We start from the raw sequence: 15,282 nt of genomic DNA, 5'->3' as shown, positions 1-15,282 counted from the left end.
CTACCAATGGCCTCCTAACTGCAGCAGAAGAAAGTCTAGCAAACTCAACAAAAAGCCAAATTCCACATAGCTTCAAATGCATTGGACCACTGACAGTTGAAAACAGATAATCTTTAGCTACATGCAGCGATGAACCTTCATATGTACTGACCTAGGAATGTTAGCATACAAGACCAGGACCCACTTCTGAAACACAAACACAGTGTCAAAATTACGGGAAAAACTCCTACCAGATCGTATGCAGAAAGGATCTTCTTCTGCAGCTCAGGTGTAGCTCCCACTGGCTCCAGGTAAGGAAAGTTCTCCTTCATGTTCAGGACCACCGATGGAGAATTATCATTGTTCACGAGGCGGGAGGACAGAGACAGCATGCACTGCTTCAGGCTTGCACTGGTAGGTAGGCCACACAGCTCCTTCACAGACACTATTGCATTCTGATGAAGCACAAAGCAAAATCAGTGTTCTGGGTCATTTCAGTCAAAACACATAACCACTCACTCCTTCTAAAGTGGGCTCACTGCTTGGGGACACTACAGTTGATTTTTTATAACTCAGTTTCTAGCCTTAGGAACTTGGTTCTGGAAGGTTATTAGAAGTGGGCAGAAATCCGATCTACAACGCAAAAGACATCTGGGCCAGTGGTGCACACAATAAGAATAATTTCTTCTCAGTTTCAAAATTGGTAACTATTTCAACACCTTGAGCTTTTTATGCACCATCGGATTTTCAGGACTGATATCAGGAATAGAAATATTTTTCATCAGTCAGTTTATGTAAGTTCACTTTATAGGCCAAAACTATCTTTTTATAAGTATAAATCCATGCCTATGATTTACAAAATGTGGGCCTACATTCATAAACATATTTACTGGATAGTTTGTGAACACCCACAAACATACAATTATGGGCATTCACAACCTTTTTCATGTCCCATTACCTGAAAATAGGTAGAGATGTACTCATGTCAAGGACAGGAATAAGTTGTTTTTCAGTGTTAGAAAGTGAAAAAACAAACAGAACATGTGTGAGGGAGTAGGGGAAGGAACTTCTCTGCGAAAACAAATATTTTCCCCAAGTCCACAAAATGTAAAATTTCTCGTGAATGTTTTTGCATGAACAAATATAGTCATGTATATTAGCTCAGGCAAAAATGTAAATCACAGCACTACTCTTTAGAAAACTCAAATGGTTGTAGCAGCCCAGTAGCAACCCTGGCAAGGTATATGAAATTCAAAAAGCATAAATTGACTCCAAAGTCCATACCAATAATAATCTGACTTTTTTAAATCTTGCTCTTTAAGTCTAGGGACACAAGCCCCTGTGTGCCATCAGAACGTCACTTTTAGTGACTATCCGGTGGCGCACACTGCAGGGCTTTACATGGCTTTGTAGATATGGACTGAGGTTATGCAGCACAGGTCACTACGTTGCCTCATCCTGTGTTAGTGAGGTGTGCCATGAGCGTATAGTGGATGTTTTCACATGTAACACCCAAGGCATTTCACACATTTCCAAGTTTACGAAATCTCTTGAACTTGGGAATGCTTCAAAAGTCTACGCCTCCCTAGGGGAGGCATAAGGGAAACACAACGAGGAGAAATACCATTATTTCTCCTCATTCTTCTGTTGTGTAGCCATTTTAGTTATAGCTTCATGCACGTTAGTTTAACACACTAGGCCGCTGTGCACTTTGATCTAGATATATTTTATTAGGCTTCACATTGTTATTTTTACAGTAACCAGTTTTACGGTCTTATTTTATTTTCATCTATTTAACTGTTTTTGCTTAGCCCAGTACTGTGTTCTCAAACAAGACATTCTTGATCACTTTGTGCTTCAGTCAAGGCTACAGTTCAGTACATTGCCGGTGAATGTGGTAGAAGTTTAGTCTCCAACATTCGTAGAAAATACACATCCTTACGTAGGGAAATTTTCTTGGAACATCAGCTGTGTTATTATAAAAACACTTCCTAGTCCCATTACACGTTAAGAAGGAGATTCCAGCCAGGGAACCACGACTGAATGCTTTGCTGCAGATGCTAACGCAGACTATAGGCCTTTGCTCAGGTATGAGGGTTGATGTCCTCCCGGGGGAACCTGAAAGGCAGAATTAGAGCTTAACATGCTGTGCTCAGAATATGACTTAGATAGGAAATAGTCCATAAATCTTAGTGACAATATCATAGCGTTATTCTTATGCTTCCCTCTCCTCGTCACCATTTTAATATTGTCGTGTTGTGTCGTCCTGGTTATTTCAGCTCACGCTTTGCTATCTAAAATGCAGTTGTTTTATTAAACTAGTCATTAAAACTTATACTGCCTCTTATTGTTATTTATATATGTGACCCAAGTGTGAATGAGTGACCACGACTTCCCTGAGAAGTATAATATGTCATGCACTTGGCTGCCTAATCATCCCTATCTCCTGGTAGAGATGAGGCACTGCTAGAGCAAAACCCGGATTTAGAGCGACAGGTGTCACCCGCAGTGGGTCAGACTCAGTCTCCCACACCGTGGACGATCTTGCTGCTCAAAATCCAGTAGTCTCACTAGACTAATGAGAGCCTACCCAACACTTCCTTTTTCTATGTATGATGCATTCTCCCAAAATGGGCTGAAACATAAATAGACAGTACAGCCATTACTGATTATTATTAAGGAAAGGGGACATTACTTGATAATATTTGTTCTGTATAAATGATCTTATGTTTGATGGTTGTGTATAAACCAAGAAACACAGGGACTGTAAGCAAAACTAACATCACTTCCCCTATACTGAATAAAGAATTTTGTATGCCATTTTTTGAGCGTTTCAGTGACTAATTAAGTTGGCAAACTGAATCAAACTATAGTTAATAATGCTTCCCTGATATGTCTTGCTATATCCTTTATTGCTATTATTTATACCCAGATGCATTAGGGTTACTTGGATGCACCCCTAGTCGTTTTTCACTTCACCCAGGTGTAGGAAGAGGCAGACCACAATGGGCCAGTCTCTGGACACTAGCTCCTTGACTGCGCAAAGACAGCATATGTTCAGTGAAGTACTGGACTGAGGGATAAACCTGTTTTGGTCTAAATGGATCAGTATCAGTAAAAGAGGCTTGATTTGGTCCACAAGAATCTTACTGAGGATTTTGTAATCGATGGATAAGAGAGCGATTGGATGGTAGGCACACTTAAGTTCCAGGTCCCGGCCAGGTTTTGGAATGGGTACCACAAAGGCTTGAAAAATTGCCACGTTTATTTGTGTCCTGATATACCTTCATGAGGTGCAGTACCAGGGTGGCCTCATATGTGGCATAGACTTCAAGAGGTAGCCCATCTCAGTCTGGAGAGTGGCCCCTCAGAAGCCTTCTAATCCCCTCTCTAATGTTGTGTTCTGTGGTAGGGCCTTCTAGAGTCAGTTAGTAGTCCTGCAGTATCTGGGTAAAGTCATTGCCTCCAGAAACCTGCATCTGGAGTCAGCTTGGTAATGGGATCTCTCCCAGTACAGGCCGGCATATAATGTATGGAAAGTGGCATTTATTTCCCCCAGTATGTTGTGCCGTTCCCCGTCTGCTTCTGTAATGATGGGTATTGAGGCACCCAGGTTGTGTGGAGACACCAACGTGGCCAGGATTCTGCCTGGTTAGTCAGCCTCGGCCTAGGTATGCACCTTGTGCACTATCCAAACTTAGCATGTAAAGTGATTCATCAGGGCAGCATGTGCCTCTCTTTCTCTCCCCAAATCCTGGGTAAGGGCAGGATTCATAATGGACCTAGTATCCGAGCTTATTATGATTTTTTGGCGACCCAGAGTTGGTTGTCAATGGTCTGGTGGGCTCCCACCAATGTAAAGATGAAGTCCTCGCCAAGCAAAATGTATGTGTCGTTTTTGCGGACCTTCGGTCTGCTTTCAGCATGGTCCCCAGAGAAAAACTATGGGAAGTGTTGCATAGAATGGGCACTCCTACCAATATGATCCATCTATTACAACGGTTACATGAGAATACATATGCCCAGGTCAGATGGGGTAACCAGGGAGAATTAACAGATCATATTCCCATTCAGCGGGGGGTCCGTCAAGGATGTGTCTTGGCCCCAACCTTATTTACTTTATTTATAAATGAGGTGGTACAAGTTTTATCCCTCTGTCAGAATGATGCCCCCTCCCTAAACGCGCAGAAAATCCCTATATTATTTTTTGCAGATGATTCTCTACTCATCTCCAAGACCCCAATGGGTCTTCAGACTCTTGTTGACAGGTTCAAATTATATTGTGTAGATTATGGCCTGGAACTGAATATTAATAAAACTAAATTAATGGTGTTTAGTTCAGGATCAATTAAGAGATGTTCTATTATTTTAGATGGGACCCCTTTAAGTAAGGTCAGTTCAATAGACTTCTTTGGAATGAGGATTTAAAAAAATTTACAATGGGAGGACCAGATTAGTAAAAGTGCAGTACTTCTCCAGTATGGGGCGGGCACTATCCTATGTTTTTATAAAAGCACTGTAACAAAAGCCGTCTCTCCGGCTATTAAGATCTATTTGGCAAAGGCACAGGGCGCAGCCGCCTACGGTGGCAAGGTGTGGGGGTTTCATAACAGCAATAGATTGAGTGTGGGTGAAAACAATATTGCCAGGGCTCTACTTGCATGCCCTCGTAGTACACCCTTGACCCAGGCTTTTCTGGATCTCAGGTTTAATCGGATCTCTGATCTGATAGCTCTGAGACCCTTACTCTTTTGGGTAATGATCTGGACTACTCCTGAGCTTATCATAAAGGGATTCTCTTCTTGACCTCCTAAAAAGACTGAATGCAGTTTCTATCCCACAGCTCTGGCATGTGTCAAAATGGTTTTGTACCTTGGGGCGTGAAAGTTATTGGAATATTCCACAGAACATAGGGAAAAACCACAAATCGTTTTTTAAATTCGTTTACTGGTCTTACGTAAGAAACAAGCTACTCTTTTGTACATCACATGGTCGGCTGACTAATCAATTTCTTGATTTCAAGTGGTATCCCCAGTTCAAATTTTATTTAGACCTTATACCCGACTTATTGGGAAAGAGTTTGTATGCTCGTTTTCGTTTTGGGTGTTTACCGCTGTTGTCTTTAACCGACAGTTGGAGATCATCATCAACATCTGATCTATGTCCTGCCTGTTGTGACAGTATTGAATCTGTTGAACATTTTATGTTTTTCTGCCCGGCATATTCCATTCCCCAGCGTAAGTGGATTCGTACGATTTGCCAGAATCTGGGCATAAGACAATGTTGTACTGCTTTAAGGATTTTGAAGAATGACACTTCAATTATTTTAATCTCTGCGGTTAGCAAGTTCCTTGTGGCTGCCTGGGATATACACATTCGTTTTCCTAAAAAAAAAAAAAAAAAAAATGCTCTGTAAATAAGTATGTTTTGGATAAGGAGTGGGAGGTTTCATATTTTATTGTAATTGTTGGTTGACCTTTTAACTTCTCTATGTTTTAACTTATTTATGATCTTAAATTGTTTTATGGTTTTGCTTTGATGGTTATGTTGACTGAATAAAGTTGTATTTAATATTCTTCTTCTTATTATTATTATTATTAAAAGATGAAGATCCCCTGCACAACCACCTTGAAGGCCCTCTACTCCACCAGAGAGGTGGACACAGATCCATTATTGTCAGTAAAGCATGATGTAATTGTCTCTGCTAATACAGACATAATGGTTACATTTTCCAGCCACAAGGGTTGGCGTTTCCAGGTGTGGATTGGTGTTGGCAGTGGTCCCCAAAGTATATCCGTAGATGGTAATATGTGGTCGAAAAATGTCTTATCCAAGTATGTTGTGCATTTAAAGTATGCGATGACGTCTGTGGAGCAAACTATGCGGTCAAGGCGAACATGTACGTTACCTTGTGGGTGCAAAGTGAGAGGAATGATCCTAAGCACCTTAAACTGTTAAGATGTGTCTGAGCCACCATGGTCACCTACTCAAGAGAATATGGTGATCCACAGCACTGAATGTTTCCGGAGAGTTCCAACATCACCAACAAACAGGCTGATCCCTCATCGACAGTCTGCATGCCATCACTTGTTCATGACTTGGTCTAAACTAGACTGTAAAGTGGAAATGTACTATTAGGAGCCTCCAGGGGTTTCTTAAGTTGGGCTATAGTAATTGTTTTCAAAATATGTGGCCAATACTGGCGAGCTTGTGAAAGTTTTGGCATTTGTAAGCACTCTAGGGCCCAGATTGGATTTTTAGATGAGGACGGACTATTCTCTTCCCTGAAGGCTCTGGGAAGTTGACCTTTTGAATTGAAGCATTGATAAGCTGGTAAATGGGAGGGAAGCATTAGGGGTGTTAAGTCCCTGAGCAACTTAGACTGTGTGGGCTCCACTTGGAAATCAGTAGGTTCGACCACCCTCGAAATAATGAGCAGTTTTGGGAGAAGGCAGAAAGAACCTCACTCCATACACTGTCCCTCTGGTGTGGTATTTATCAGTCAATATGAGTCCTTGGTGGATTTTCTCAATTTACTGAAGTGGTTATGATATTCACAAAAGAAAAGTTTCCTTTTGTCCTTTGCCTACAGTAATGTAGTGCGCAAAGTAACATTTTGCTGTATTCCAAAACAACTTCATGACATCACACCAACAATTTTGATTATGCTGGTTATTGTACCTGTTGGGGTGGTGGTAATACAACTTTCATTTAAGTGTCTACAGCTAATCCGGTGCAGAATGGTCTGAGCCCAATTGAAGGTTTTATTTTGGGGGAGGGCGGTGCTGGGGCAGGCTCCTGCCTGGTACGGAATATGCAAGGAAGACCTATTGCTTGTGATTTTATATGTACAGAGTAAGTGAGTTTCCCTGGTATTTGTCATGTGGTGGACCCAGAAATACAAAGGAAAAATAATTACTGTGTGATAGAGACTACAATATAATATTACTTGTCTACTATATGTTATGTATAACATTCAAAGAAGTGCCTTCCTCATTTGATGCTTTGGATGCATTAAACCAGCCTACCAAAGGATGGTTACATTATTTTGACAGTGGCTGTGTTTAACATGCTTTGCATCATTTTGTTTATCATAGTTTTATGAATTTGGAATCTGAACATTTAGCCCTTTGAGTCACAACTGTGAAAAAGCACTCCTATGCACAAAACTTGTGTTGGCTGCCCCTTTTCCTGCCTAAAGTTTGAATCCAAGATGCATATCAATATTACACAACTGGAGATTGTAGGGGGCCTAATAAACCTTTTTGATTATTTACTTTAAAATCAAGTTGGGGAATACACATTGTTTATCTAGGCATACCTTCAATCCACATGTAATGATTCATTGCACTAGAACTTTGAAATACATTCTATCTAACCAAGCATTTCAAGTCCGAAAGGGACAGGGTTCTCATGCCATATTCCTAACTTCCAGGAATGTTCATGCAAACATGATGTTCTGATTTGTTCTGCCAGATTTTCTCCTCAGCTAATATAAGATATTCTTTTTCAAAAGCTTGATGCACTTCACAATTGCAAAAGGATCAATCACATAGCACATATGTGGAACCTATAAGGAAAAATCAATTTCTAGTCAACAATGAGTGCCCCAAATCACAAAACTTTTTTATGAGTTTTATTATTTTAGTTCAGGATTACACTTTTCACAAAAAGATGGCATTCTGAATCAGTCCTCTGCATCTGATCAATAAATAAGAAAATAAATCCAAGGGTGGTTGTAACTTCGTAAATGTTTTACTGACAACTATATGTAAAGTGGGACAGTATGAAATAAGATCTCCCTTCCAGAGTGTGTCAGTGAGGTGCAGCACAGTGGCAGTGGCAGTGGCTTCTGGCTTATGGTGGCCTTCATAGACAGGATCGGTGACGTTATTCTATGTTATATGGACCAGAGACATCGGAAATTAATAGAGAAGGATCAATATAGAATTGCATAGCAAGGTGCAAAAGAACCATGCATTGTATATTTCTAAACTCACAGCTGTGAGCCTAGGATTTTGGAATTTGGCAAATGGGTACTTCATCACAAACGTGATGGACATCCTGTCCACAGTGCTTATTTTATAAAAGAAATAAGTGCCAGGGCCCATGTCAGGAGCCACAGTAGCTTACACCACCCACTGCCCTGGTCAGTGCTGACAATAAAAGTACCCACACAACTACAAACCATCACACTCCTGCAAGTGTGACAATTCAGGCCATTCCAGGCCTTCAAAGTATAAGAATGGCTTGGGCAGTAGGTATTAGTATTTTTTTATGTATATGGAATTAGTAAACATGTGTTGTTGTGTTCATCTCAAAGTTAAACAAACAGACTGTGCTGGTGTTGCCAATTAAGTGGAGGTACTGAGCACCAGAAACCACTGACTGAAATTAAGCACTGCATGTCCACCTCATTATAAGTCTATTACACATTTGCAATATGGTGAACGGGAGTACCCATCTGCCAAATTCTAAATCGGACCCTAAATTTAAAATGTATGTGTTAAACTCCATTGAAAAGTGGATATCATGCAGAATACAGGGCAGTAATTCCTTTCCCACTCAGTTGTTTCCCATTCCCAGGGGATTTACTCACAATAGGAGTAAATGTGTGTGGAGTTACTGGTCACAAGAGGTAATCTGGTCAACCCAGAACCGCCACATATGTCCATTCCTAATATGTAATCAGGCCTACGTGGTTTGACTCTCCTTTAAATACATCGAGGCAGCTTGGCGGTGGCAGACTCCTTATCATTTGTTAAATAGGAATGAAGAAGCACTCCTAAATTAATATGTAGAATGGTTCTTTGGAATAAGCAGAAGTATTCTGATTATGAAATAATTTATTATCCAACAAAGAAGATTTAAGACTTGCAACACATTCTGTATCAATTTGGAAAAAATAATCTCAATGCTTTGTTCAGTCTGCTGTTCTGACCATTGTCAATAAACTACATTATTTATTCAGTTACCCCGCCACCTTGATTGCTCAATTGTATTTGTGAGACAAAGAGAGAGCCAAACTGAAAAGACAGCCATAGTGTATATAATATGAAGTAAGCAAAGTAAGGGATATAGAAGTCTAACAATGCATTGACCAAGTTTCTGAATGCCATGCATTAGAGTTGTCATGGAGTGGCTCAATTGTTTATTTTAGGTTCAGGAAATCTCAAGACTGGATACCAGTTTCCTAACTTCAAAAAACTGAATTAAGGTAGACAAATCATGTTATTGTCCTCCACCTCATATCCTTCCAAACTCAAAAGTATTAGAACTTTAAAACATTCTTCTATCCAGAGATGAGTTCCATACAAATTCTAAACACTCAGTTCCTGCATTGTTGTCTTTTAAGACTACCCAGTTGTTATTTAACTTGGATATCACAGGTTCATATATTATGACGTTTTCTATCCATTTGATCAAACAGAGATCCTTCAGCTGGCTGTTTAAATAATAATTGTAATTATCTAAACATATATCCTGTAGTACCCATTTGACTATAGTTGCCCCACAAATGGGTAAAGGTTAACATCCTCTCATTGTGTTCCTCAACGGAGAAGATGATGTCTAGTGGTTAAGGACCTGGCTTTGACACATAACCAAAATTGTGGTGTGCTAAATTCCTCTCATCGGTTTTCTAAGCAGAATCATATCTATGGATTCTAGCAGAATATAATTACATACTGAACATCGGGCACGAATATATGACAAGTTGCTCGACCCCCCTGAGACTTAAGTATCTGATTTGCGAAAACTGAAGCTGCCTAAAAACAGGCAAACCCCAGGATAAATGACGAAAATATAAACTGTTTTGGTTCCACGCTCTTTCAAAATTGAGAATGCTTAAAACATCGTAAAACCTCACTATTAAATGGAACTCTGTCTTTGGTTGGCTAATTACACCAAATTTAGATCTCTTTGGACTGAGTGGCTTCCTGTCATTAACAGCTAATAACATACAAGCTTCACGTTTCAGTGAACTTACTGTACCATGGAAGATTAAATCAAACATTGTGAACCCTTTAAGAGCTACACGTGTACAAACGTGTACATATATTGAAAGATAACACTTGTGTTTTGCAACAGTTCATGTGAAAGATCCGGCTATGATTTAAGTATTTATTTTTACAGGGTTAAGAGGCATTCTGTCTTGAAAATGTAGAAAGTCAATTGGATTCTGAAATATACCCCTCTCTACTAAGGTGACCAGATCTTGCGATCCAAAAACCGGGACATTTTGCAAAAACAGAGGAAGGTCTACAATTCTACATCAAATAGGTGGGAAAGAATGACAGCCCTCCTAAACACAGAAACACAGAAGAGGCACTAAGAAAAAAAAAAAATAATAATTTTTAAAACCAGCATCTTACCTGTTAATTAAATTGCTTAGTTATAACAGCTGCTACCTAGCCCTGCTTTGGAACACCTAAAAAGTGCCTGTCACTGTTTTCAGTTGACCCTCTCTGAAAACTGGGACTGGAACCAAATTAGCCAAAATCTACGTCGACCGCTGATGAAAAAACGGGACTGTCCTGGGAAATCCGGGTCCCTGGTCACCATACTCTCTACATGCCTGGTCGCCCTACTCTCCACATCATGATCCTCAGAATAAAAAATATCAGCCTTATAAATGTAGGTGGTATTATGCAAATAAAAGCAGAACAACAATTTATGGGGGTGCAGTATAATCGAAAATGGGTTAGGTACTTGAATGATGCCTTGCAAGACGTGATACAATCTCAAAATAATAACAGAATGTTTATTTGAACAGTCTGTGAAAGGTATGCTATAGGTCAACATTTACATTCTTTCCTTTTTGGACAGCTGTCAAAAGTCAGTAGGTTTAGTGTATAATACTGTAGTTTAAAAAAATATTTCTTGATGTTCAGGTTCTATTCTAAGCCCAACAACAAATTCAATTAAAAAACAAGGTAGACATAACAAGACTGAAGTCTTGCATCATCACTTTGGAATGAACAGTAAATTCTAACTGCTTTATAGCGTATAGACTACCTAACAAATTAGTTATGTTAATTAACATATTTTTTTTGCTCTCCAGTGAACGCTCTTGCTAAAACTAACTAACTAAATTAGTTAGTTAATATAGTTTGCTAAATGTTAAAAAACGAAAGCAAAGTATATGATTGTTGCTCACAAACCTGCATGTTGACCCGGACATCAGTGGCCTCCCGTAATGGCTGGACAGCGAGTTTGAACATGTCATCCACAATTTTGAGTCCAGTGTTCCTCAGCATTGTGTACTCCTTTGCCTTCTTTCCTATTCGTGATGAGCGTCCACGTTTTTGTGACTTTCCTCCTCCACTTCGATTGGTGAGGGCAATGTGGACAAACAGTTTGGCATGCTCGATGATTTCACCCACAAAAGATCGTAAAGGTACATGACGATACCCAGGCTGCAAGCAGTCCACTGGTATCGTATACTGACCTATGAATTCATCGCCAATGTAGTCATCATCCAGAACAACAAATCGGACCATGGCCAGCTCTGGAAGGTTGATCTGAAATTCAAAGCTTTCATCAAAAATAGGATTGTCGCCATTTTCCTGAACAGTTTTAGTTCTCTGTTCCGAACAGTCTGCAGGAATTCCATGAATCTCTATGCACACATAGGGGTCAATTACATCACCTTTTGCACAAGCTCCTTTGGGCTTTGGAAAGTTCTGACCGCTAATGATTTTGACATGCAAGAGCTGAGGAGATACTCCAGGAACAACACCTTTGGTGTTTGCACTAAAGTAGGACACTTCGTCTCGCATGATAGAAGGTCGAAGGACATAGCCACAACCACCATTCTGTAAAAACCAACCAGTGTTCAGGTCCATCATGGGACCTGGAGTCTGATAATTCATAGCCACAATCTGGCAGCCACAGTTCCAAAAGTCTTGGGGGTTGACATTGCTGGAATCTATCCTCATTGGACTGGGATATACACGGGATACAAACTTCTTGTTGTAGTTGACAAAATCCTCTGGGTACTCATTGGCAATTCTACTGGCCTGAGTCTCACTGAAGGAACAAACCTCAAAAAAGTTCTGGCTCTTCATGGAGGTGTCAAAGTCTCTATATTGTACAGACTTGCAAATAGATACCAAGTCTGACAACTCCTTGCAAAGGCAGATAAACTTCTGTTCACCAAAGTAGTCCTCGGACATCCTTCGGGAAACTTCAGCTTCTTCATCCTCATCAGAAACATCTCCTTCCAACAGGTCATAGTCGGAAGGAAGCTTTTTACCCTTAAGAATTATTTTCTTCTTCAATTTCTCTGGTGAGGGCAAATAGGCGTCAGCAGTTGAGGGAGTTTCTGTGTAAAGTTTGGTTCCAAAAATCTTCTTCATGTGTTGGACCATAACCTTCTGCTGTTGAACTGAACAGTGATTGCCCATACAGAGTATGAGAGGATATTCAGAAGAGATGAAAGCATATTTGTTGATCACCTCAATGACATTTCGAAAGGAGAGTGGTGATGTCATGCTATTTCGGTTGCAAATGGTTGGTTCATTATCTGGACCATCAGTGACATCTAACTCAATACTCCTGCAGGCCATTTTCAAAGCCCTGACATAACCATTGATATCTGCAGGACCCCTAAACTGGTCTTCAATTAGGTATGTATTATGGGAAGAATTGATATAGTAATGTGACAAAGGCTGTGTCATGTCCTGGCTCACCCTTTTGTGCTCCGGGTCAAATATATCACATTCTGTAGACAATAGGTATTGGGTAAAGCCATCAATGGCAAGGAATCCCTTCACACGTCCTTCCAAAGACCGCTCATATCTGAGAATAATATCAAGACACATTTCTTCAGTCATCTGGGCCATCCCTTGTTCAGATTCTAAAAACAGCATAAGGTCATTGGCATCCAGATATTCCTTGTTTTTGGAAATTTGTACTAGCAAGAAATAGACCTCAGGCCTGGTGCAAAGTTCACTGAAGGCTTCACAGAACTCTTCATTTGTAACTCTAGTTGTCAATTTTTCTTTGATCTTTTGGATCTCTTTAAATTTTAACCGGATCTTTGATTCCTTCAAGGCAGGGGAGAGTTGCTTGATTAATTGCACTGCGGTATCCTCCAGCATGACCCCATTCCCATCCGCATCAGCTGCTTCAAACACAGACCTCAACCACGTGACCCTTGGTGTATTTTGCCCACCCTCTCCCAAGTCCAGGGGTTGTTTGCTATGAGAAACCAGGTAACGGAGTCCAGAAACCCATATGTTGGCCACATCAGCTGAGTTAGCGACTAAGTCCAACGGCTCAAAACTATCACCATGAAGGATGGAGAAGGCACAGTCCTCACAGATCTGATCTGCCAGACCATTGCTTCGGAATGTTTCAGTGTTTTTACCTAGTCTGATCTCCTTTATAGCGGAGATGTCAAGCTTGGCTTTGTCTGGATCTTTTTTAGAAGGCTCCCAGCGCAGAGCCTGTATGTCAGAGTCCAGAGTGAAGAAGCGACTGTAAATCCTGGAGTTTGAGCGGACCTTTTTGAGCTCGCATCCTCCTTGCATAAAACCTATGCAGTCGCTGGCACTGCTGATCTTCTTCTCTGATGGCATGCTGCTGAAGGACACAGTTTTCTTCCTTCCTGTTTTTTGATTTGCTGGATCCTAAAATAAAAGAAATAAACAAAACTGAAACTCTTAGACAGTGAGTCGAGGCATATTGTTTGATCTTCGTTCACGTCGTTGCACTTCAAATGGCTGTTCAGCCCACATATACTTTGTTTCCCTAGCATTCAGTGGTCATAACACTTTACATGTTTATATTCACTTTCTATAGTTATATTTTACAACATGGGTGTCAGATAAATCAAGTACAACTGAAACATCAGAGTTTCTGTATAGCCACATAAAATAAATGTAGTTGCAATTAATCTTAATGGAACTCATTTTTGTTGTCAATATTTATCCTAAAAATGTTGCACAAATCTTTCCTTCTAAGAAGTTTACCACCATGATAACAAAACCGTAGGTGGAATAGTGACAGAAAAGTAAAGCAGATCTGAAAGTAATGGTTAGTAAACAACATAGCACAGCTCTAATCATAATGTCATGTGCTGGCACCAGAGATCTGGCCTGGTTGACATTCCTAGTCTCCACAGAATTACCGTCTTTGTAATAGATGGAATAACAGCATTCAAATTTGAACTCATCCTCCCTCCCCCTAATGGCGTTTAGCTTGTATTTAAGACTTCGTCAACTCATTTCAAACCAGACATGGTTTATACTGAAGAATGCCTTAAAATTCCAACTTATTACTGAAAACAAGCAAAACGAGTTTTACTATTTCTTACAGGGAGTCAACATGTTCCTAGTCAGGCTTAGGTGTCAAACATTATTCCATTCACATTGGAGTAAATTAATCTCTACATTGGCAATCATGAGGCATGCTCGTAGGGGCCGGCAGGCATGGTCCACCGGAGTTACGGGTCAGAATAATCCCTCCACAACTGTGAGTGTGTACTGTGGGGAAGCTGATATGTTAGGCTTGAGGCTGGCATCTAAAAGTGAGTTAGGTCCAAGGTGGAACGCAGTTTGTCTCTTATGGGAAGCAAAGGTTTTAGCCAAGTCAGAGAGACAGCAGACCCTACTTTCGCCCCTTTGTTGAGAACCTTCATTGGGACCCTTCCACTACGGTTGCAAACAATTGAGGTGTAAACTTTGGTGCAAAGGTTTTCGGAGCCACAGGAAAATATTGTGCGTTTGGTGTTTCATTCCCCATAGCAGCCCGGTCATGTTTGAAGCCAGATGTTGCAAACTGGTTCTCTCTTGTGGCCATAAAACTATTTAACATTTCGCGAATGGGATGTGTTAAGATTTAAAGCACAAAAAGAGCCCCCAAAAAGGACGTATGCACAAAAGAAAAAGTTACATAAAAAAACCTCGGATAAAGGTGATAATTTTATTAGGCAATCACGTCACTGTTTTAAAGAATTATTTTCGAAATGAAGGCAGCACTTGTGATTTATAAACAGATACTATTTTCCGCCTCCGACCTGTATTTCATGGCAGATTGCCTAATCTCTCCAGCGTCATTTGGTGGTCAGTCTCACTGACCTCTGGCCAGACACCCCAACTACTTATATTAAGAAAAATCTTCTGTATACCCCTTTAGAAAGTAGACTACTGCAGGTTTCCACCCAGAAGTAAAACTTATCCTCGTGAGAGCAGAAGCAGCAGCATGCTCCCTTCCTACTTCTTCATGTGAATCTGCATGTTACAGCATTCTTTATACTTAACCTCGAGAGAAAGGCTGCAAGCGGCAATGGAGAAAGTG

At 40.4% G+C, this 15,282-nt stretch overlaps 1 protein-coding gene across 1 annotated transcript in view; it reads right to left on the bottom strand.

Annotated features, from left to right (window-relative positions):
• Positions 1–13,608, bottom strand: part of PLCL1 (phospholipase C like 1 (inactive)) — a 159,096-nt gene extending 145,488 nt beyond the window's left edge. The window contains exons 1-2 of the mRNA XM_069225754.1: positions 11,142–13,608; positions 231–434 (exon numbers count right to left, since the gene is read on the bottom strand). Coding sequence (XP_069081855.1) covers positions 231–434; positions 11,142–13,562 — 2,625 coding nt within the window. The 5' untranslated portion in view covers positions 13,563–13,608. The remainder of the gene's footprint in view (positions 1–230; positions 435–11,141) is intronic.
• Between the last annotated feature and the right edge of the window lie 1,674 nt (positions 13,609–15,282).

The sequence above is a fragment of the Pleurodeles waltl genome, chromosome 3_1, assembly GCF_031143425.1.
Source record: "Pleurodeles waltl isolate 20211129_DDA chromosome 3_1, aPleWal1.hap1.20221129, whole genome shotgun sequence".
Lineage (NCBI taxonomy): Eukaryota > Metazoa > Chordata > Amphibia > Caudata > Salamandridae > Pleurodeles > Pleurodeles waltl.
This window is presented reverse-complemented; position numbering and strand designations above follow the sequence as displayed.